At 38.1% G+C, this 24,952-nt stretch overlaps 1 protein-coding gene across 2 annotated transcripts in view; it reads right to left on the bottom strand.

The window, feature by feature from the left end:
• The window catches only part of LOC121958382 (zinc finger protein 385B-like), an 83,391-nt gene that overhangs the window by 4,500 nt on the left and 53,939 nt on the right, over positions 1 to 24,952 (bottom strand). For both annotated transcript variants that reach the window (XM_042507275.2, XM_042507276.2), the window contains 3 exons: positions 9,767 to 9,921; positions 8,783 to 8,890; positions 2,859 to 3,036 (listed from right to left, as the gene is read on the bottom strand). In XM_042507275.2, the coding sequence (XP_042363209.2) occupies positions 2,859 to 3,036; positions 8,783 to 8,890; positions 9,767 to 9,921 (441 nt within the window). The remainder of the gene's footprint in view (positions 1 to 2,858; positions 3,037 to 8,782; positions 8,891 to 9,766; positions 9,922 to 24,952) is intronic.

Genomic DNA, 24,952 nt, shown 5'->3' with positions numbered 1-24,952 from the left:
CAATATCAATATTAAATAATACATAATATCACTGGCATAGAGGCATAATTAAATAAAAAAGGAAAGCATTATAATGTCAGTACATGGGTTTCAGGGCCACAGAAAATACTGGGCATATTCAGTGCATTAAGAAAAACCCAAATTGCAACTACAAGGGCTGTTAACCGAGTTTAAGAGGTTTCAAGGGCTTTTAATGCGAATAGAGAATCTGTTCCATTTCCGACTGTATCTATCCACCTGAATCCTAAAAGAGAATTTCTCATAAGCTCCTACAATTCCAAGATGAGAGAACCATTCATGCGCTGGAGGTTATTCAACAGATTTCCACTCAAACAATGATCTTCCCAACCAACATAATTGCTGTGTAAATCTAATCCGCTGGAAGTGTAGGAAGATTGCTTAGGGATGGATCCCCCTGAACATTTAGACAATGGTGTGTAAAGAATATATTGGTCTGTCACACTGCAATGTATTTCCACGAATAGTAAACTATAAAGTCTGTACTTTGGGACATTACCATAAGAAATGAATAAGTGTTCATATGTTGGATCACCCACACATCTCAGGCAATACGGTAAGTAAAAACAAAATGCCATTTTGTTTCAGTAAAAGTCTAATTTTTTTTTTTTTTTTTTTAGATTTGATGCCTGTGCTTGGTGTGTTTTTAGAATTAAATAATATTTTGATGTCTGGTGTTCTACACTAAACGTGATTATTGTTGCTTTAAGAAGGTTTAACTCTTTTAAAGGGAAACACCAAATTAACAATACCAATATGCCATTTCCATGGTAAGGGAAAGTTCAATTGACGTGAGCTACGCTCTCTGTGATGTGAAGTTTTTTATATATAATCTGCTGGTTAAGCTACTAACCCTGGATGTGACATCTACTATATGAGCAAGGGAATAATCACTCCCGAGTAAACAGTTTTATTACACCAAAACAATACATGAATCGCACAATCAGGGTGTGAATATATTTTCTTGACTAATGCGATACTTTGTTTCCTTCCTGTTCTTATCAGTCTTTATTTATGCAGCCGACCCGTCATCTGTTCTTTGTCACATTTCTTTCATATAACCTTGTTATTATATTTTTTCTTCTCCTTTCCTGCTTACTTTTCTACTCCATCATCTCTCTTTAATTTTCTTATCTTTTCCCCTCTTTTTTTCCTGCCATCTCAATCATTCTTCCTCCGTCTTTCTGTCAATTGTTCGCTCCCTCTGTCACCATCAATCAAAAACCATGGCAACCGCTGAATGTAACAAGCTTATCATTGTGTGGTTTGAAGGAAATTGATAGGTGCTGGCAGAAAATGGGAAGGGGAGGATCAATAATTAAAAGGAAAGCCAGACAGAGTATAGAAGGGAAGATGGTGACATATTTTTAGTCAGACAGAATAAAAAGCGGACAGAGTAAAAGACGGCAAAGTTGTTTACTTATACAGCTGTTCCTGTGAAGGCAATGTTGTTAAACCAACAGCTATAACGTTTGGAATATGGACCGAATCGTGGTTGTGGCTACCAGCAAGAGCAGTCATGCCCTTGGTGTTTTGTCTGGGAACTAAAGTGCAGTTTTGGGAGGATTTCAACAAACTAAAGGGCTTACATCATTAACACAGTTGCACATGGCAGGTTTTATAGTGTTTTTTGAGACAATTACAGTCACAAGTAGGTAGGTGATTTGCACAAGGACAGTGAGGAAATATTCAAGCATATCTTTATTTTTGTATGAGTAATTCCAGTGTATCAGGAGGTTGGATAAAATGCAATATAAAATTGGTGGCCTTCAGGTTTATTCTTTGGACCCAAGGGGAGCTGGTCCTCAGATGTTTATTCTCAGTAAAACTTCAATATTATTTCCTTTTTCTTTCTTTCATATTTGACAATTTTTCTTTCATACAACCGTCTGTAATTATATTATTTTGAGAAACTGTTTGAGAAACAGTAACAGCAAAATGATAGTATAAGAATTATTATGATTTTTTATTTTATCCATGTATTTTTTTTAATCCATCTATATTTTACATAAATACCATGTCATGATCTGTACATCATGTTGTTGTTTTTGTCTTTCCTTGTGTGTGTGCATATATATATTTCTGTTTTGTACTTGTAAATTAAACAATAAAATAAAATGTATTAAAATAAATACATGAACAAACACAAAAAAGTGTTATTTTCTTTATACACATACAATAAAAGGAAAATAGGATCCAGGTTGAAAACGTAAAAACTTACTCTTTATAGCTTACTTCCCTCTATTGAGTAGTTTCATTGAGTAATGAAACTAATGTGAAAGATATTTTCAAATTAGAAAAATATTTTCTTACATTTCTATTTATCGATTGTGCTATTCCTTGCTGCTGGCATTGACTGACTGATTTTCCTGCCTTGACCTCTCCACTTTTTTAATCTACTCCTGTTAAGTCTGTTTTTGACAAGAAAACATGTCGGCACACACAACTCATAATTCTGTGCCCTTTTCCATAACTCTCTACATCATTTGAAATGTCCATTAGCAAATTAACAACATATTTCATAAAAGCAATGAGGAACTGTAAGTGGGAGTTGTGTTGAGCCACTGTTGATTTACAACCAAAATCAAACTCAAAGAAAGTAACACCGCTACATCCTTCTTCAGATAGCATCTCTTTTTAAGTGCTTCACGGCTTCTCATCTTTGCTTGATGGGAGTAATTGCTCATCTGACAGAGCCAATGATAGCAGGACAGGTAATAGCTGGTAATTAGCCAGCTGAGTGGCAGCTACCTAAGCCTTAGTGCTTATGTCTCTCCAATTACCACTAATTACTCAGAGGATGGAGAGAGGGGCGCCTTTAAAAAAAGAAAGATTTATACCTGTTATGTGTTTCAGATGCGAGTCTGTGGGTGCTGATCCTCCTCCCATCATCTCCCTCTCTCTGTCTTTTCTTGTTGTGGATGGATTGTGTGCGTTCTTCTGCCTGTTCCTCTGGGTCTCCATGGCCTTCAGCTTGCGAGCGTGTTTATGACCTTTGTAGTGTGCCTCTGCCTGGGTCTGTCCATCACACACAACCCACACACAAACACACACACAATTACATGCACACGATCAGAGCAAACAGAGGAGAAAGTCAGTGTACAGTATATGAACAGAATTACTGACATGATTAAATTAATGGAGGACAGCATGAAATCAGTAAACTGTAATCTTTCCATCTGTTCCATCTCTGTGGCTTCACATGCTTGGGGGAAAATTATGCAATATAGCATTTGACTTGGAGGAAGAGTCACACAGCCATTTTGATCATCATCGCCGTCACATTTGTGCACAAATGAGCATCAGTTGGACTCATGGCATCTCATGACCGTCCTCTGACTTCACCGGCTCATCTTTCCACTGATTTGTTGTGACACAAAATGGCCCGTGTCCGTTATTCTGCGTTTTTCTCTGTCAGAGAAAACACATTTGTGGCATTGCAACAACAGATGCATGCAGATATGGGATCCCAAAATGACTACATGGCTCTGGACAAAGCAAGATGTGCTCTACAGAGGAAGATCCAGCCAGAAAGAGTGCACCAACAGTGAAACACAACAACTGAAGCAGAACACATTTATCTAGTAATCCATAAATACATAATATTTCAATACGCAACAGCAAATCTATACATTTTAAATGCATGACTTACCTTCAGGAAACAACCATATCACAATGTTGATTGTTTTCTCATTTTTTACAATAATATGTATTCAAACAATATATTGTACAACTGTCACATTTAATATTTTAATCAAATTTTCTATAATAACTTAGCTTTGGCTGCAAGTTGGAGGATTTAAATCATCATTCACAGACCAGCGTGATAAGTTCATTTCTGCTGAAATGCCAAACGTATTTCTTATATTTTACCTTATTTTTTTTACTGACAAAGTAAACATATATAGAAAAAATCAACCCTAAGTTGAAGAATTTTTATTATTTTGCACAATGAATGAATATTATAGCAACAGTTGTATTTCGTGTCTCCATCTGCTGGTGGGGCATCAAAATAAGAGTATGCATTATAAAAATATAATATAGTTCTATGGGAAAAAATTGATATATGGATATTTGCATCAGTTATTGGCCAAATGAGCTATTGTACATGGACCTATTGGCCTTTTTTCTTCTACTTAGAAGTGGTGAATTTACCTCTCACTGAAATTTAGTATGATATAGTCTCTATCTTTTGTTTGATACTTATTATTGGCAAAAAATGTTGTTGCACATTTCTGACCTGCTGTTAGCACAGTTAGCATGTGTTAGCTCAGACTAACTTGGCTTATTCACTATAATACATCTTACAATGTCGCTGTCACCCAGAACATCCCATTGAACCCCACTCAACCTCTTAAACTCACTAATTGATTCAGCCATCATTAATTTTATTATAGACATCTGTGCCTTTTCTTTGCTGTAATGTCTCAAGTGTTCTGATGAAAGTTCAAATAACTGCAGCAAAACTATTAATTAACCAACTGCTTAATCAAACTATTCATGACATCATGTACAGAGGAAGCAGAAGTTGTAAGGAATATGTCTGGTGATTCTCTATATTTTTCTTATTGTCAATAAATCCCATGTGAAAAACAAAATTAACGATTAACTGATTGTACAAACCAGTAGTGTACGTAACCAAAGCCTGATTTATCTTATTCCTGTGCCATAGAGCCTTTGTAGTTGTCCAAAAAAGACTAAGAATGCATAAATAAGCCTCACCTTTCTCCGTTACAATAAACATGGGCACCGTAATTTATGTTTAATCAGTTCAGCACACACAAAGATGCTGTAAACAGGGGAGGCCAGGGTTGGTTTGCTCACCTTTCACTCTCTGTAATATTCCTCTGGCATACTTAATGTTAGAGTATTCTTACCTTCAGCAAATGAAAGGCTAAAGTTGCAGCTATTAATAGATATGTCTTAATGTAAACAAATGTTTTCTAAAATCAGGCATTTTGTGATTGAAGTCATTTTGTGAATTCATGCCAACCAGCCCCAACAGGGAGGTGGCTCATTTGTCAACAATAAGAAAGATATAAAAACCAGCATCATCCTTTTAGTGCATACATTTCTGCAACACTAGTTCCTATAATGAAAAACACAAGTGAACTCCCTAAATCAACAGAGAGTCTGAGTTTGGAGCAGTGTAACAAGGCTTTAAGTATCTTCACACAAGGTTAGATAATTTGTCAGGGCTCAAATTATCCAGTTTCCAGGCACAAACTGTACACAGCACAGCCTCTGAGCTCAGTGTGCAGAGGTGATCTGTTAGTGACTGTGTGCTTATCGTGGTGGGGTACAAGTCTCCCCATCAACACTTTGCATAAAGCTTGGGCTGCTGCACAAACAGAAAGGATACCACTGTGGTCAAAGTGTGTGGCGGGGAATACAAGGCTGAGCAAAGGGTGAACGACCCCTTTGGCTACGTTGAATGTCACTGCGCGCTAACCATTCAACGTGATTTTCAACTGAGTCAGAGGCATGAATCTGCCCCCATTTGCATACTACCGTACTATCTGGCGTGCCAGTGTAGTATGAGTTCACTATGTTCCACCATAGGAACTTCAATAGAGAACAACATGTGGAGTAAGTGTCCCATTACGTCAAATATCTTCAGTTCAAGACACCTGAAGGAGCCCAGCAGGACTGCTTGGCCTCTGCTGCCCTTGATTCAAGCAGTTTTATGCATTTTTACCCAAAGTCTTCAAACACATGGAGCAACAACTGGCCTCCACAAAAGGGCAGCAAAATTTTAATATCACAAGTGATCCTTAAGGCTTGAATCTTTCATGCTTTTCGGTGGATCTAGCAGCCTTAAAGGAATAATTTGAAAAGTCTATCCCTTTTTTATGCAGAAATGTTATGTAATATATACAGTAAATATCATTTTCACAGTCAGCCATCTTTGTCTTCATACTGAACAAACAGCTCCAGCTTTCCGTTTCTTAATCCATGCTCAGTACAATAAATTACTGTTGAAGCAAAGCATAACTACAATGGTTTTTTAATTTATAGAATGATAAAAAGAGATATGCGAAGATCCCTAATTAAAAAAACTTTGACTCTTATATGTCAACCAAATGAAACAAGAATTTGAAACCTGGCTTTATCCAATGTTTAGATTTTTGTGTATTAAATTAGATAATGCCCTCTTTGAATATATAAACATACAATTAAAAGAAAAAAACTTGTGATACAAAAAAAAAATAATCTTAATGTAAGTAATTGACTCTCGAAGTTTCATGGTGATGTCTCTGTGTTAAAAAAAGTAAGGTCTCCCCTTAATGCCATATCTCTTCATCATAGCAAAAAAAAAGGTAAATGTTTTAAAATAACCTCTCAACCCAGTGTTTCCCACAGAATAGGAATCTGTATGTGTTGCAGAAGCTGACGATGGGGGATAGGGATGTGTTTTGTGTGTGTGTGTCCTGTTTGTATCATTCTGTGTTCCCTCTCTAAATTTGGATATTCAGCTAGTTGCTGTTGGTCCTTCGATTACGTCACATACCAAACAAGTTAGCAAGCAGGAAACGGGTTGCATGCCCAGCGATGAAAACATGGATAACGTTTTGTCACTCTACATTTTGTACATACTCCGTCTCTGTCTTGTTTTGTTTTCTTCCCTTCTTCTTCTTCTTCTTCTTTTGTTTATCCCAGCTTTCTTCTACAAAGCCTGGTGTGTGGACTATGGTGCATGCACAGAATGCCTCAGCCAGTTTAAGTCTGGTATTGTATATATGATGGAGTAAATTGACCCCCAACCACACTTTCTATCTCTGACTTTGAGAAATTCAACTTGGTATGATTTCAGTTGAATTAACATGTTTACATGTATTTTAAAAGTCCAGTTTCAGTTGTTTAGTTTTTCTAGCATCATGTAAACCTACTCAGTGACTCAGTATAAAAAAATGAATATGAATGACTGTGAAAATAGAAATCTGCTGTATGTACTACAATAGCAGTGAGTATAAAATATGAAAAGACATGAAATATTTGAAACTATTCCTTTAGTCAAGTTTCTTTGTCAAGTGCCAACTCCAGCCGCTCAGTGCAGCCCCCTGTTGGGACCTGGTACCTGCCTGTAACCTGGCATCCAACTCCTGGGTCAACCAGCACCCTCAGCTCAGCTGCAGGTAACACAGGGGGAGGAGGAGAGAGCCTGTTAGCTAGAAGACAGACTCCCCACAGCATTACTATACGTCCAAAAGTATAGAGCAGAGACAGAAGGAGAAAGCAAGAAGAAAGAGACAGATTAGGAAGTACGGGCAGGGTAAAGAGCCAGTGTCCTGCTTTCTTCAAGTTTCACAGTCCACACAAAGAAGAGTCATTGTCATTCCACCAGGTTCCTCCTAACAATATAAATGCAAATATGTATAAATGAACTCCATAGGAATGGGAGCCAAATGAATATGAATAGGGAGGTGTGATAAGGAGGAAAAAAGCAACAGAACTAGCTGACTGGTTTGCTTTTAGGAAACCAATGGCGGATTTAAAAAATGAAAGCTGTGGAGATATACTGATGTGACTGATAAGAAGAATTGCCTGCTTCAAGATTGTTTCTGGGAAAAAAAGGATGCAAAAAATATCAAATGTGTTGCAAATATGTGCACGCTTGGCTGCAAAAAATAATTCAAAGATTAACCTCAGATGACAGTTCATGGGACAATAAAATGTGTTTTAAAGGTTCTGTATGTAACTTTGAGAAAATCCTTGATATTAGTGACACTTCTCTCTGAGGCTGTTAAGTGAACTGCAGTCAGCATCCTGTTGCTCGGCAGCTATGAGCGAGCACATGGACACTGGCTAAAACAGTGACAAACATGAGACTGACCATCATCATTTTGAATCCTGGAGAATATATTTCAGCCACATTTAGCATAACATTACAATCTGCATTGAGGGAGGAATTATCAAGCTAGCACAGCTCGCAGACCTTCTGCATCGCAGCTTGGATGCTACTTCTCCAGGACGAGAGCGGATGGCAGCTGTAGCAACACCAGTGATCACAGCCACCAGGGCGCTAAGACTTGCACCGGCTGAATTTGAGTTGCTACAGGGTGCTAAGTCTGCTGGGCCACTGCAGCAAAATGTACCGGAAACAGCATGCGTGGACTCAATGTTGTGCTTGGTGCCATTCATTTGTTGACTTCAGCGGACTCCATTTTTTAAATTAACATTAGCTCTTGTTACACACTTTTTGCACTGTAGCGAGCTGACAGGAGAAGCACTTAGGGACATGCATACATGTTGCACTGTTTGGAATTGTGCTTGAAAATTTGTCCCAAAACGTTTGTAAAGAAGTCAGTCCATAGGCTGCTGGAGATAACAAAAAAATAGTAAGTTTTTAAGTTATTTTACAACCTGTTTACCCATTGGCAATAAAAAACAAATGCTGGTAAAAAGTTATATACAGAGCCTTTAAAGAATGCAGTTGTTTAGAAAATCTGACTTTCAGTATGGGGTCAGAGGGTCTCACAGTGAGTGAAGTGAGAAAATGTTGACTTAACACTCCCTTCACTTTATCATATAAAAATGCACCACAGGTAGATGTGATTTACATCTGCAGAAAACAGACAGGCAGATGAGAGCCAAGAGATCAAAGGTTTTTTTCCACCTTCCTGCAGTGAATTAAAAAGGAATCCAGACCTGTTTTTGGACTTTTGTTCTATCAGATAAAAGCACAGAGAAAGCTGAAGGGAAGAAACCAAACCTTTTTCCTCTGCGATATCACGGGAAAGGACTGAACGAGTGTTTGACTTACAGTGGAGTTGAAGCGCAGGTGACAGATGTTACAGGAGATGATGGGTTTCTTTTTGGGTGGAGCCACGCCAAAGGTGTGGTTGATCACTGCCTTCTGCACGGGGTCCATCTACAAGGTGAAACACAATATATTACACATTTACAGTGTACATGTTTTTAAAATTAAAGAAGAGGAAATTTCAGTCAGATCACATCACATCAGTAAATTCACACTTTTTACACAACTCATTTGCCTATTTCATTTTTTTTTCAATTCTTACAGTGCAGCTGTATTAGTTAAGTCATATTTTTTGCATCAGGCGTCAAAACAGGACTCATTTCCCATCCACCCACATGCCTGATATATTTAGCGCATTCCTCTGACTTTTCCCATCAAGGGTTAAAGCTAAATGGAGACCATGAAAGTCTGCTTCTTTATTATGTAGAGCCAGACGAAACATCTGTGTGTGTGTGTGTGTGTGTGTGTGTGTTTGTATATTTGTATTTGAGTATGAGAGAGAGGTGTAAAATTTGGTAAGCCTTGATCATATTTTTACCATACATCCGAGCCCAGTTATACAAATATTCTGTCAGTATTTTATTCGTATAACATAGCTATAAGTACACATTTCAAGTATAATAAATCTGTTTATGTAAGACATGCGTAACAGTTTACTAGTTCTGCCTCACAGCTTTCCTTTAACAGATTTCTTTTTTTATAAACAAATTGAGGCTAGGATTAAAATATTTTAATCTCAGACTCTAATACCAGTCTTTTTTAATATAAATATGTTTGGGCTTTTTTGCTTTTTTATTAGTGATTTTGACAGCAAAGAGATGACAGGAAACAAGGCGAGCAGGATGTCACAGGGGCACCCAAATGAAGTTTAGTTTGATGTAACCAAAATACTCCCTTGAATTTGGAGAATAGAAATCTGTTTTGGGCTGGAGTCATTGTTTCATATGTGATGTGAGTGTTTATGAGAAATGTGGTACTTTATCCTACCGTGCTGAAATTGGGGAAGAGGCTGAGTGGAGAGGAGCTGTTGACCCTGAGCGGCAGGAAGTGCTCCAGCTGGGCGTGAGCCTGCGGCTGGAGGGGTCGACCTGGCAGAGGCAGGGAGCCCAGGAGTGGGTGGACCTGGCTCTGGGAGAGGGCACCTACAGCAGGGGAGATCACATTTGAGAAAACACATCAGTGAGACAACAGTTTTCTTGCCTCATTTTGTTCAGATCTTAAATGCATTTTCGAGAGAAACATTTCGCTCTTTTTCATTTGAGGCAAAGCTGCATGTCCTCATCTACTCACAAGAATGAAGACAGACATTAGTACACAGCATATTAGATCAAAACCCATTCCCACAGTGAATGATTCACCCAGTAAAGCTTTAATGACTTCAATAATAGCAGGAGATAAATGATGAGAGGCTTGGTGTGGCCTTTTCCTGCTTTACAAGTCCATAGTTTATCCTGACAAATGTCTCTGGCCTTTAAACAAAGCACTGGAGTGTAATTGTGTGGTCTCGCTCTTCCTCAGATGCTGCAAATTGGTCAATCAACTTAAAGAGAAAATGACTGCTAGGAGGATTCAAGGCGTAAGATGACTGATAGACTACAAATTTTTTATTTAAAGTCCCCCTCCAGACACATTTTAAACTAAAACTAACATTTTGTTTGATCTGGTTTTCCCACAAAATAGTTTAGGAAAAGGGGCTGGATTTAATCTTTCTCCCTTATTAATAAATAAGCTTGTGGTAAGTTTTGCTTTTTGCTTTCTGTCCTAGCATTGCATTAGGAAACATCAGAAAGATTAAGCTATACATGCTGGAATCTAAGTCATGAACATTGTTCCGCCTTTCCGCCTTGCTTCCAATGTTTTCAGAATGGCCACTCGTGGTATTGCAGTAAAGAACTCTTCAAGAGCCAAAAAACATTTTCTTCATCGACCACCACTGTATAAGACACATTTGTAAAACTATCCTTGAGCTGAGAAAAACTATTTAAAAATCACTGACGCCAACACAGTATAAAGTAGTGATGCTTGGATCAGGGTTTTTTAAAACTCTTTCCAAGCTGGCCCACTATAAGAGCCAACCATACACATAAGCCAATGACCTGAACCTGAACAACAAACCCATAAAACTCTCAATTCGAAGCTGAATGTTTCTGGTAATGACCTGCTTGCTGTTTGCTACATTCTGTATCATTTACAGTAAATATCACTATACAAAACGTGTATTTTCTGCTTTAATAAGTACAAAGGACACAAAGACAGCAAGTACTCAGCCATCTATTAACTGGTGTCTTAAGCCCATGATCTCAAGAGCACAGCTGACACCCTAGGTGGTTTGTATACATGAGCACACAGCTGATAGGTACAGTGGTTCGTTTACACGACATTACAGAAGAGCATTTTTAACGGATTTGATTATCTTATCAAAACATTTCTCATGGTAGACTTAAACATACGCACATATTAACAGTATGGCGATAAGAGATTAACCAAGAGGAATTTTCATTCGTTTTCAGGGGTTTTTTAATGTGAATTCTACAGATCAATTTCAGGTGTGTCAGTGGTTTGCACGTTGCATATTTTATTGTCATGTAGTGTGGGACTGATCTAGCCTTGACTTGATCTGAACTCCTCAAGGTCTTGGTCTCCTCTTGGTCTCGATACACTCTGGTCTTGGTCATGACCTCAGTTTAGGTGGTCTTGACTGCAACACTACAAAGCATTACTGACTGTTAGATTATGTTTTATGTCTAAATGATGGGGACCTGACTTCAAAACCCGTTTTACACAGCCAATTATCTACACACAAAAGGGAAACTTTACTCAGAGTTGACAGTGAATATTTTAGGAATCACATATTTTTGATTAAACTGTCTTGAAGTAAAAAAATGTTGGATGAGAAATCAGGCAAAGTGCAAGTTGCAGCTCTTTTTTCTTATACGATAGAATATCGAATGTTTTTCTTCCCTTTGAAAGACAGCGCTTGACTTGATTTAAAATCTGTGGTTACTGAGGGTGGAGGGGAGGTTTGGCCTTAGCGGGATGGAAAATGTCAAGAGGAGTTTGATGAGACAGCTGAAGCGAGCATTGGCTGGTAGGAGGATCCCTCTGCATAGAAAAATTGAATGAAATTGAGTGATGGAGCCAGAAGTATTAACATACCAGATGACGACTGGAGGATGGAGAGCGATGACTCACTAACTTTAGAATTAGGAGAGGTATGTGAGGAGATATGTGAAGAGGTGTGTAAGAGGCTCTTGTAGCAAATAGCATCAAACATAGATAATCATAAAGTGCTTTGTCTTTATTCTCTAAATACTGCAAAGAGTATCAATGTTGGAGTCTAATTATGTTTTTTATAGTACTGAAAAGCACAGCAATGAGAATGCTATTTTCCCCAATTTTCTGTTTTTGTCACCTCTGATTTTGATTTTTTTGTCTAAGGATGAGGCAGGTTTGAAAGTCCTTGAGCATTACCATGATTTCACTAATCTTGCCCTTTATTCAACGTGGTTCTTAAAGCCTGAGCGGAGCACTGACATAACAGAGGAAGAGGAAGGAAAAGAAAAACATTTGCAGATTCAAAACATGCTCAAAGAAATTGTAAGAACAACACTGCAGAGGGAATACCTATTAATGCTGGCACATGATTTTAGGAGTCACATAAAAAGAGGTTAAGAGAGAGATCAAACATGTTTTTCCATGCAGGTGAACTGCTGTTTACTTTACCAATAGAGCAGTGAATGTAACAAACCACAGCATGTCTCATTTTATCACCGCCTGCAGCTACAAATGCCTCAGGGTGCTTTTTTCTGGCAGTCAATATGGCCAAGCTTTGCCAGAATTTGTTTTAAATCTGATTCAAAGTAATCCAAGCAGACGCCTTTTATGGAAGTGAAATATGAAAATGTATTTTGGAATATTAAACAACACTGAGAGTCTACAGACATGATTTAAGCAAAGTGGTGCTTTGAGCTAAATACTCATACATTACAACCCCAGGGTTGTATTTTCTGCTCTCCCAGTAGGGATGGAAATCAAGAACTGGTTCAAGTTAAAGACCGGTTCAAAATTTAACAATCCATCGGAAATATATGCCTCTGAGCTTAGTTGTGTATTGCAAAACGATGATGTCAAACTCATAAGCTTATTATCTGATCAAGTCTCTTTTCCCGCTACACAAACGACATTAAGACATGGTTCTGAAACATGGTGCTGTTATTTCAGAAACATGGACAGCACTGTGTGTTGTGTATTGTCAAGACTCTTATTTGTTAGATTGGATCCTCATGGCACACTGTAGACAATGTGATTAAATAAAAAGTTAAAAGTATGAGAGAGAGCTGCATGGCATGAGTGGGAAGAAAAACTAAGCAATCTAACATCTATTTTTGTCCCTGACACTGCTGGCTATTATGTTGGAATTGTTAATACATTTTATTATTTTGCATCTTGAAGAACAGACATTCCTCGTGCTCTGATTCCCTAAACTGTGCAAAGACACACAGGTTTAATGACAGACTTATCCACTGCTGTGAGGTCATTTAGCTCAGTGTTGAAGGACTGTCGCCATGACACTTTCTCTTTGCTGGGTTAGCGCAAGCTAACACACCAGCAGTGGCTGTCAGCTGACACAGAGCCATCAAACGGGACCAAAAAATTTCATACCTACACCAAAACAGCTTGTCATTAAACATGCTAATAACCATTAGGTAATGTTCGCCATGTGAAAACTGACTTTTTTCAGTTTTAGGTAGTCAAAGTTTTGGTAAAGTTGTGGTGACTGGACAAAATTCCAAGCTTGCGCAGAATTCATGTTAATTGTTGCGACTGTAACATCACAACATCCCAGGGATTTTTGTTTTAAAGGTTTTAACTCACGTGTCACTAATTTTGTCTAGTCAGTGGCTTGTTTGAAATATTTTATTTTTTATTCCTTTTTTGTTTTTTTGATGGCTTTTAACTCATATAATACTATGTGTCTGTTTTATTGATGTTTACTTATGTCTAATATGTTATTTTCACACTAGTGTGATATATAAGATTTGGTTTACTTATTTTTTGTATTACAATATCATGCAAAAATAATATGTTCAGCCCAAACAGGCTTTCAAGACACTTACTGAAATCATATAAACTTTCGCTTTGCTTTGTTTTAGCACAGGAAAAGACAGGTGATCACCAGTCATTGGGGCAACTCATATGGACACCTGTACAAATTCTGTGACAATTGACCACACAGTTGTTGAGATACTTCCGAAATGGTGGACCAACTGGTCAGCAAATTGTATTCATAAAAATCATGTATCTGTCAAGTTGAAATTTTATGTTTTGGGAATTACACCACTAAAAAAGATGAGCCACTAACTTACTTACTCCCTCGGCTGGTCAACAAACTGACCAACCAAATAACCCCAGCACACCAGTGAAGGATTAACCTCAGAGCAGTGCTGCGTCACAATCTCAAATCAGAGAGACACAAAATTGAACAAACTGAAACCGTCTGTCTGGAACGCTGAACAGCAAACACACAAAAAAAGTGAATTTCTATCTGATTCAAAGCCATGAATAGAAATTGGCAGTTATGTCTTTGTCGCTACAGAGAAGAGAAGGATGTGACCAAAAATACAGCCAGAATCACCTCAGTCAAAACATGCGAGAGAGGACAAACAAGTCCTGGCTTCCAAAAGGGGAACGACTCGTTCGGAAGTCCAAGACAGGGGTGTGAGAAATGTTCAATGTGTGAAGAAATTTTTCTGCAATTTTGGAGACAGCCAATTAGAATAATATTGCTGAAAAACATCCAAAATGGGGGATAGCCAGTGCTAAAAGTAACTCCTAAACAATCTAATAAAGGTGTTTTTGTTTACCAAAGTAAAGTTGTCACATCAGAATCTTCATCAAATATACATTATATCACTTGATGTCTGGTTTTAGCACAGTTTATTCTGTTCACGCAGTGATTTTACAGGCACTTAAGCACACTGTGTACTCTGTAGATTAGCATTTAAAATGATTAAAGCTGATTAGTGCTGTTTATTTGAACCTGCATGTGTAATGTGCCCCACAGATCTCTGCGGAGAACACACACATGCACAAAACCACACAGAGGTAACATGTTTGCTGATTTGATTTTGTTTGTGATAAATTTCAATTTCATTTAAATGCTCCACCAGGACTGTTCATGTACCACTAATGCCAATAAAGTGTATTGAACTGCGTTACTCTGAATTGAGAGCAAATGACAGAGTAGCGAGAAATGAGAGAAAGTGAAAGAGAGATAGAGAGAGAGAGACAACCACGGGCAGATGAGAGACTGTTTTTTTTCCCCTCCGCTAGGCCGATGTGCTTAATCTGCCTGTCAGTATGACTTTTGGGGACACTGATTCCCTCTCCTACACAAATCTGAAATTGATCTCATTAATCTCCCACGCATATATTCACAAAACACAGCAGGGCGAGACGTTTAATTAACTGCGTTTTGCACTGAACAAACTACAAACTGACATCATCTCTGAGAATTTGTACAACATCAGGCGACAAGAGGAACATGTTTCTGACAGGACTGTCCCTTTCAAGTTGCCCGTCTCGTTTGCATCCATAAAGTGTCACAGGAGCTTTTTTCCACTGACTTTGACAGGTTGGACTAAAGCTGTGGTAATCTTAGTTTCATCCAATCATGCTGGGAAATGTGTTAACCAGCAAGGCCTTGATTAGTTTTTAAAAATAGTCACTCATCACTTTAGAACTTCATGAACTCGAACTCGTGAACTCAATTACAGTGCCGATAACCTAAAATAAAAAGGTTGAGTAGAGGGATGTAGTTAACCATTAAAGAGAGAAAATAATCTCAAATACATAGGGGGGGAAACAACAAAACTACCATACATTTATGTATGTATGCTCATTTGAGGCATTTAATATTGTATTTTATTAAAAATACACACACACACACACACACACACACACACACACAGAGGAAGTTAGTGACTAAAAAAGTCACTCTAGACATGAGAACTCTGTGTGGCAGGAATTTCAAAGGTAGGAATATTTATTCAACATCTTATAGTTTCAGAGGTCTCACTGAATGGTTTTATGTAACTTTATACAAAAATAAAAATCTAACAAGAGTCGATTTTTTTTAAAACATTAAACATTAAAACATTCTCTACCAAATAGTTGATCTGGCCTTTTATGGTAAAAAGCACTGAAGCTAAGTAAATGTAATTGAAATTGACTATTTGCCAAAATATAAATGAACAATATATTTATATATATACACACACACAGACATATATATACACACACACACACAAATTAAATGTTAAATGAGACTGTAATTTTTCTGTGACCGTAAATACTTTTAGTGATGATGACTACTAAACGACATGCGTAGCATTATCTCGGGTAACATTAGTTGGAGTTGTTAGAGTGTTAACTTCCTGAAATCTAATAAAGAGCTGAGCAGAGCTGCTAATGTTACCCTAACCTCTGATAACATCCAGGACTGACCTTTACATTTGGGGAAATAATACACAGCTGTCATGGGTAGTCGTGTTTATTTAATTATAGATGTGCTTTTTTGGGGCTTAGAGGAAACGAGCAGTTACTACTGCGGGTAAGCCAGTTTGCCGGACTTGTTAACAGCTGTGGGTTAGAGCAGACAAACACTATTTAATCCATTACACTTTTGCTCTTGGCAGGGGTTTAGCAAACAGTCAATTGAGCAGGGATCGAGTCACTTTTGATTTCCCTCTTCTTTCTTGCTACTATAAAAGTAATTCCACATTTTAAAAAGGAGCCAGTTCCTGCTCGTTCTAATCTGTATTCACTTTCTTTTTTCTATGCAGGAAGATAGCTTCTTCGTGGAGGCTGGGAGTGTAGGTCACAGCAGCCAACCTTCCCGTATTGAGAAGGGATAAAAGATTATGAGCTGGAGAAATTATAGCACCTTGAAAAAAACTGGGGGAAAAGCTTAATCTCTATTATTTCCAGGATTAGTCTCTGGGTGACTCAACATCACAGCAATCACAGAGGAAAGGAAATGGCATCTTTTCATGAAGGGTGGAAAAAAGGGGGGGATGTGAGGCTTTCATAGCTGCGAATCAGAGCAAAGGCATCAGAGGAAGGGCTGCTTTGGTTCCTTTCATGGTGAATGCATTTCCCGGGATCATCTGTCTGAGCCAGGCTTGCTGTCTTCAGTCTAAACCAACATGGCTGTGTGGAGGCAAGCTCTCATTTCTGACGCTTACCGACGTCCCCTGATGAGCCTCGGCTGTTTGCTGGTACTGAATCTGACATTAAAAACCGAATAAGTGCAGTTTCTTAATTTCACTGAAATTAATGTGGAAACGCATGCAACGTATTTTACTATAATGTCACCATCAAAATATGTTCAATTAATTATGCAACTCTTATAATCTTTTCTCAACTCATAAAAAAACACTTAACAAACCAATAACATCCTGACTTTGAAAGGTACTAATTTTGCCTCTAGGCTGCAGCACAACAAAGAGGACATAACAACAATAAACACAACTAACACTTCCAAAAGACAAACTATTTAAACTCCAAACTATTCAATCTGCAAGCCTATAAAATCAGACAGGCAAAATCTTCCACTTCTTAAACGTTCCCTGTGTGATATGACAGGGACAGAACAAAACCAGGTTGCAGGCGGACGGTGGAGACCTGTGCTGGTGGAGTTGTCCCACCTGGCTCCTTTACAGTCAAGATGGCCGCGAACATAAAAAGACATAAGAATTTATTCATCATGCATCGTGCCTAAATTTACTGGATAATGATATATCAGGTATGGAATTAATCTGCAGATGCTCTGATTCAAAATAAGACCAAAACTTCTGAAAAATCGAGGAGTGAGGAATCAGCAGTCAGTGGCGGTATAAAAGAGGCAATAAACAAGATTTAAAAAAAAAAATACGAATAACTTCAACCACAAGAGGTTCTTGAGCATACAGGAATAAATATACACTAAGTCAGATACCTAAACACACATGCACCCACGCCCACACACACAAATCATTAACATAAGTGATGCCATGTGATGTTGTTTTTAAGGTCGGAGCAAAATGATACAGCCTACATTTAACAGATGTCTATAATACTGTGTCACTAAAAACATTCACATTACATTTTAAATAATAATAATAATAGTATTAAACAATACACTTACGAAAAAGGCACATTTATAATGGATTGATATAATGAATTATTGATTGATTGATTGTAAGGTTGACAGCTCATTGAATGCTCCACTGATTCAAACTTGTGTTGACCTAAAACTAAATTTTACATCAGTGCAAATGCAACCTGCGGGGTTTTTTTTTGTTTTGTTTTTTGTTTTTGTATGCTGTATTTGGAAATCAGAAATCTGGTATTGCATTGATATATATATATTTTCTGGTGAGGACATCAGGGTATCAGCACATCATAAATCTGAATCTCATAGTGACATTTTAACTAAATGTTAAACTGGCTGACATCAGTACTGACGAAAGAGCTTCTTACTACAAGACATTACATTTTACGACTCACTCTGGTTAATATTCCATAAAAATGTATATGATATAAAGACATCATGAGTATTTTGGGCACTTGACTTATTACCACTGAAAATATATTTAGTATAGTTACCATCAAAGCATCAGAAAACATTAAATCAACAGTATATTAAAATTCTATCACAATGACCGTGTAAAAAATGTGTAGTTTTTTTCCCCTGGCATAACTGAGCTGCTTTGTGACATAACAGTAAGTCAGAACTGCACAGTGTATTTTTTAGGTGCCGATCAGAAAATCCCACTCACTCTATCTTTAACTAACAGTAATCTTTCTATTTGCAGAACAACACTCAGTCATAACAAACGGTTTAATCAAATAGTCAGGATTAAGCGCTGGGAAATGTGGAACTGAAATGCCTAAAAGTGTTGCCTCTTCTGACAGGGTTTTGCTGTTAAGCCTGCAAAAGACATTGTCTAATGATGAAAATTGAGTGGTATTTTTTATTTTCCACTTCATAATAGGATGAAGCACACAGCTTGTCTGAGTCATAAAACAGAAGTGGTTAGTGCACTGCGCTTCTGCAGTAATGATGATGCCATTCATTGCTTACACAACAGGCAGAGAGCTCGGCATTTATGATGAGCTCTGGAGGATGAATTAGCATCCATTAAAACTGCCATTGACAGCTCTGCTTAGCTCCCTCCACTGGAAACAAAACGGTGGAAGTGAAGGCCTAATTTCCATGATGGCTTAAAATGCTGCCCCCGCCTTGCACTGTGTGGTCTTTAAATAAATCATCTTTATTGTGACAAAGTACATTTAGGCCACGACTGGCGGCCAACAGGAAAATTCTCCCGCTGGCTGTCACTGTCTATTTAAACTCACACAGCCGCAGCTGGCAGAGCCAGTGGCTTCGTGTGAATTTCTACCTGCGGGGCACCATCCAGCCCAGATCGGGCTCCCCGCGGTAATCTGTCCTACTTTCAACTGGAGCACTGTGGGCCCATTTTCACCCCAGGGTCCATAAACTTCTATTGAATTTGTTCAAGGTGAAATCCAGGACTAGTGTCCTCTGGTCAGAGAAAAATCACTGTGATTATTCTGCAAAGGAAACATGCTACAGCAGCGTTTAATGTCCACACAGGAGAATCAATCCCTTGAAACCTGGATCGACATCAGTTATATTCTGCTGTGTTGATATGCCTTTCACAAGCAATTTAACCTTTGAAACCTAAGCAAATTTATTTGATGTCTTTTAAAACATTAGGAAAAAGGCAATGAGTAACATGGCAATAAATGTCCTACAAATTGCAAGAAATGAGTAAAAGGTCACAAGAAAATGAAAAAGAGAAAAAAGGAGGAGAATTTAAAAATTCAAGGTACTATATGTGGTCTAAAACTTATAATAGCTATTCATTTAAAATTTGTTAAAGAAAAAAATGTCTACACACACACACACACACACACACACACACACACACACACACACACACACACACACACATGTATGCATTTGTTTGTTTTTGTTTTTTACTTTTCTTTTTTTGCTTATTTTCAGGTAATTTTCTTAGGGTTCTTTTTTTTGTTTGTTTTTTTAAACTTTAAACTTTTACTTCTCGTTTTTGGGCTATGTCTTGTTGAGTTGCTCATCGCTTTCTATCTGATTATTTCAAAGAAGTCAAACCAATTTTTTTTAAAGGGTTAAACTACAAATTATCTAGAGATTCAAAAGTCATCATGTCTTCACAGTCTTTTTACCCACACTGCTGGCAAGAAAAAGCAGATCAGACAGCAAATGTGATGCATATCTCTGTAACCAGAACTTCACAGGAGGCTGTCTGGTGCTGGGACTCTTTATTTACATTATTTCCACAGTTTCCAAAAGACATCATCGTCAAATGTTAATCCTGGCACCAATTTATGTTCGAGGAGCAAGTAAGAAGAAATATTCTTAATATGCTCTGGGGAAGCATGTTTGCAATAGAGGACCACAATGGAAATAAGCTCTAAGGCTTTTTTTTATTTTAATCCTCAACAATTTAAAATATTTTTTATACAATCTGTCATAATAATCAGCCTGTATTTTTTTCCATGTCTAATATATCTATCTATTTAAATTTACTCTCACTGTGATCTTCCATTTATGTATCGTGTTCATGTTGAGAGGAAAACAGGTAAACGCCAAATCCAAATTTAATGCACATGATGTACATTTTGATTCTGTGGCCATAAAGGATAAACAAACTCTGAGAGATAACGTTGATCTGCTGGGAAATGAGCATGAATGCCCTATCAGTGCTGCTCAGATAGAGCCGTGTTTGTTGTGTTTTGTTCCCTTTACCGACCCTCTGCCCTTCCATAACGCTCTGCACGTCTTTATCAAGCGCACTTAAAATAAACTGCCACCATCTGCTTGAATTGAGATAAGCCTGAGTCCAATCAGACCTGCTGAACGGCAGTCAGCAGATGTGCTGCACATACTTATTGATATTTAAAGTCTGTCGCAGCTTTATCCACCCCATGAACTCCGTAATTAGCAGCTTTCTGTCTGGATGCTCTTCTCTGGCTGTCTGCCTGGTGGAGTGGGTTTGAAGGATCGTAGAATCACAGCATCTCTGCTTACTGGTGCATCTGGAGAGATGTTTATCAGGATGAAGAATACAAGCTAGCATCAGCAGACGTATTACAGAGGGAAAGAGCGTCCTGTAGGGCTCTCTCCAGTTTAGTTTGTTTTCTTAAAGGACAGTAAATCTTGCCAAACCTGAAAATCTGGGGAATAATCGCTGCAAATTAAACCCCTCCCCGAAACAGTGATTGTTAAGGTTGGCTACATTATTCAGTACTTTTAAGGGAAAAGACCTGATTACTGCAGTACTACCGAGTACAAAATCACGTCTAATTCATTGATGCCAAACGTCGGTACTTGAGAGTACATCTGGGTAAAAATACAAACAGACAAATAAAATCAGCAAGCATAAAATGTAAAATTAAAAATGGTAAATTAAAATTAGCAAAATTAAACACAAAAGCCAGTTGAATACATAAACATGTGCAACTGTCTAAAACAATTGAAGTGATTATCTGAATGGCAATCACACCGACCAAGAGTGTTGTTTTCTCAATCCTTTAAAACTGACCTAAATTCCCTGATGGTTATCAACTCAGACAATTTCAGGTCCCCGTGTAAGAGATATTCCAAGAAGAGGGGGCAGCGTACTTAAAAGATTTTTTTTTTTTAAGTTCTGTTCAAACCCCGGACAACATCAAGAAGATATTGTGAGAACACAGACCATGTTTGTTTTCATATTTTAAACATGTACGTACACAGAGAAGAAAGGACCAGTCCAAGCAGAGACTTCTATACAAAAAGCAACCAAAGTGAAAGTCTGCGCACAGACAGAGAAGGCAATTTAGCAGTGGCGCACTGTACAGTCATGTATGCAGGAAGCCAGCCATGAAGCTCGGCAACAGAGCTTGGTGTAGTGGCCGCTTTTTACTTCAGATGGGAAGAGGAAGAGCCTTGAAGCAAGGAAGCTCCTCCTGCCGCTTTTTGGGCCACTCAGTCAGCTTCCCAGTGAGCGACAGTGTCTGGTCTATTTTCTTAACTATATTATTTTAGTAATTGGTTGTGTGTCATCTGGCAGTGATACCAGGCTCACAGCCAGACGGAGACTTTCCCACAACAAAACACAGGAGCAAAAGTGTGAGAAATGAATTGAACAGTGTCTATATCTGCTTTTACATGAGCTGCAATTGTTAGCACGTTGCGCTAAGTTGGTTACTTCTTAGAAACGAACATAGTGCTACTACCAAGGTGGAGTGATAGCTTATCATGAACGAACTACTTGAGTTTGTACTTAGTACTTAGTACTTGGTGCGGCTGAGTATTGTTTTAAAAAAATAACAATACCAGTGGGCTACCAGAACCCTAATTATCGTATCATACACTCTGTCAATTATGTCTTCTTTTTATAAAAATTATATAACCTTTATTTAACCTGGAAGAGTCCCACTGAGATTCAAAATCTCCTTCTCAGGGGAGTCCTGGCCAAGACAGCAGCATGTTAAATTCCACATAAAATAAAAACAGACTAAAAACGCAACAGCAGAAAGTTATAAACAAACAGCATAAAGATTTTTACAAACAACAACAAACAAAAAAAGTTAAAACAATCAGCCAGTTTACAACAAACAACTCAAATTATCAGCATTCACTAGGCAGACAAGTGACAAGACAAGTGCTCCTGAGCGAATATGTCCTCCTCTACTTGTCTCTGGGTGATTTTGTCTTTCCTAAAGTATGGAAAATGGTTGAAAACCAGAAGAAGCAAGTCCAACTGTCCCCTGAAATGGGCATGGATTTAAATTAGCAAACACTTCTAAAATCTTAGTATCATACAGATAAGACTGTCATAAGTAATAATAATAAACGACATCAGTATGAAGAACAGAAACAATATATGCTTTTACTGCTATAAAACATATTCTTGCAATTCCGCCCTTTAGGAAAAGACAGATTTGTTCTGTTGGTCACACCTCCATGTGCGTTACATCAATAAAAAAGCCCAGAATGTGCTTTTCACAGTACACGCAGGACTCAAATAGACAGCATGCAAAATGTTTAAAATAAAGACTTCAGTGTCATGTCAGGAGGAATATGAATTGTCTGGTCTATAAAGAAAGGAAATCCAGTTCAACAACAAAACCAAACAGGCATGGGATGCTACACACTGTGGCAAAAAGACTATTTGTTTTGTTGAAGCAGTTTTTTCTGTCAGCACCATCGGGAGGCGGACTCTCGAGGACACTGGCCCTGATACTCCTCTCATGTCCTTCAAACAGGAGCTGTTAGTTTGTGGCTCTGCCTCTGTCTAAACCCTGCTGTCAACATTAACTGTGATGAAAGTGCAATGGTTACTTAAAAACTCTTCCCTAATGTGTGACAGTTAGGACTTTTTCTCATTTTTGACATGCACAAAGTTGGTTTTGCAGTATTTTTACCTCCTGCTGGCTACGGTGCACAAACAGCTGCTGACTGAGGACATTTCCTTTTTTCTTGAGAATTAATCTCTCTTTGGAATAGTGACAAACTATTGAGGTCAATTGTTACAGAAAACTCTTAAACTGCTCAAATGCTTCAATTTAAGATACACATCAGCGTGCGCACACACACACACACACACACACACACACACACACACACTAAAACTACACACTGTGTCAGCAAAACGCATTCACGTTTTGGTATTTGCTGAAATGCTGACTTGAATGAAAATATTGTGCTTCTAAATCCGGTGACATGCCTCGAAAATCAAGCAGAAAATGCAAAACCTGCTGAAATATGCAGCTGCCAGGAGACATGACATTGCCCAGAAATGTTGACTGCAAATTCAAGTGCTCGCTATTAGGATTCATGCAGTACACTGTCAAGATGTGTGCATGATTAGGTGAGCTGCAGTGAAGTAGGTAAGGTTTGAGTTGAGTGGTGATGTTTCTTTCACCCACGCAGCCTTTGAACTTTTCGTTAAGATGAGGGTTTTAACCAACATGATGCCTTTAGTGGGATCACATTTTTCCAGCATGTACAGAGGTAAACAGGAGTAAACAGAGATTTCATTCTTCCAGCTGTCAATAGGAAAAGATGTTTGAAAGATCACTGTAGATGGGATCTGAATACACACTTGGCTACATGCATGATAACATGATAAAAAGGCTACACTAAAAAAGGCTAACACTAACAGGTTCTGGGAAAAAAATCAGCTCACATAATTCTCAGGGATTTTTGTTCAGTTTAGTTTTTTATGAAAGGTAAGCAATATACTGCTGTGGATGGGTTCAGCAATGAAATATATTTTAGCCACTTAATAAAGTCCCACCTAAAAACAAAAACAATATCAGTTTATATGTACACTGTATTGAGAGCACTTTAACTGCTTTACCTTAATGTCCGACAGCGATTTCCAACTGAAAATAAAGCCATCATATCGCTCTCTTCAAAGCCAGACTTCATTGAGAAAAACAGTGATGACTTCCCCGTCAAAATGGGCTGTCTAAAGAAAAAGCTGATTTTATTTGGTGGGACTTTTTTTAGGTGGCTAAAATACATTTTGTTGCTGAAGCCATCCACAGCTGTACATTGCTTAGCTTTTGTGTCAGACTCGTGTCTGCTTCTCCAAACTGGGGGCCTGCAGACATCATCTACTGTATAACACACTAACTATGGATAAGAACCCCATACAACCCCACTTCTAAAAAAACTGAATTATTGGGGGACCCAGCAGCTCACCCAATAGAGTGGGCACCCCCATGTACAAAGGCTATGCCGTAACTGCAGTGGGCGCAGGTTTGATTCCAACCTGCGGCCCTTTGTTTTAATTTGCTCATTGCAATATGCTGGTTGGTTTGTGACTACAAAGTTAGGCCTGATGGTGACACAAGAAAAAAAGGTCACTAAAAATATCATTGAAACATTCATCCTCAATGGTCCATAAATATCTGCAGAAAACACATTGTGAATCTATACAAAGGTCAAGATGTCACTCAAATAATATTCAGGGCACAGTGAATATTCACTTCACATTTCATGACAATCTGACCAGACACTGTGGAAATATTGTCCTCTGGACCGATGGTAACAACCGCTCCACACACTCCATT

This window comes from Plectropomus leopardus, chromosome 19 (assembly GCF_026936395.1).
Source record: "Plectropomus leopardus strain MGB_pleo_1.0 chromosome 19, ASM2693639v1, whole genome shotgun sequence".
Classification (NCBI taxonomy): domain Eukaryota; kingdom Metazoa; phylum Chordata; class Actinopteri; order Perciformes; family Serranidae; genus Plectropomus; species Plectropomus leopardus.
Note: the sequence above shows the minus strand (reverse complement) of the source record. Positions and strands in the feature narration are given on the sequence as shown.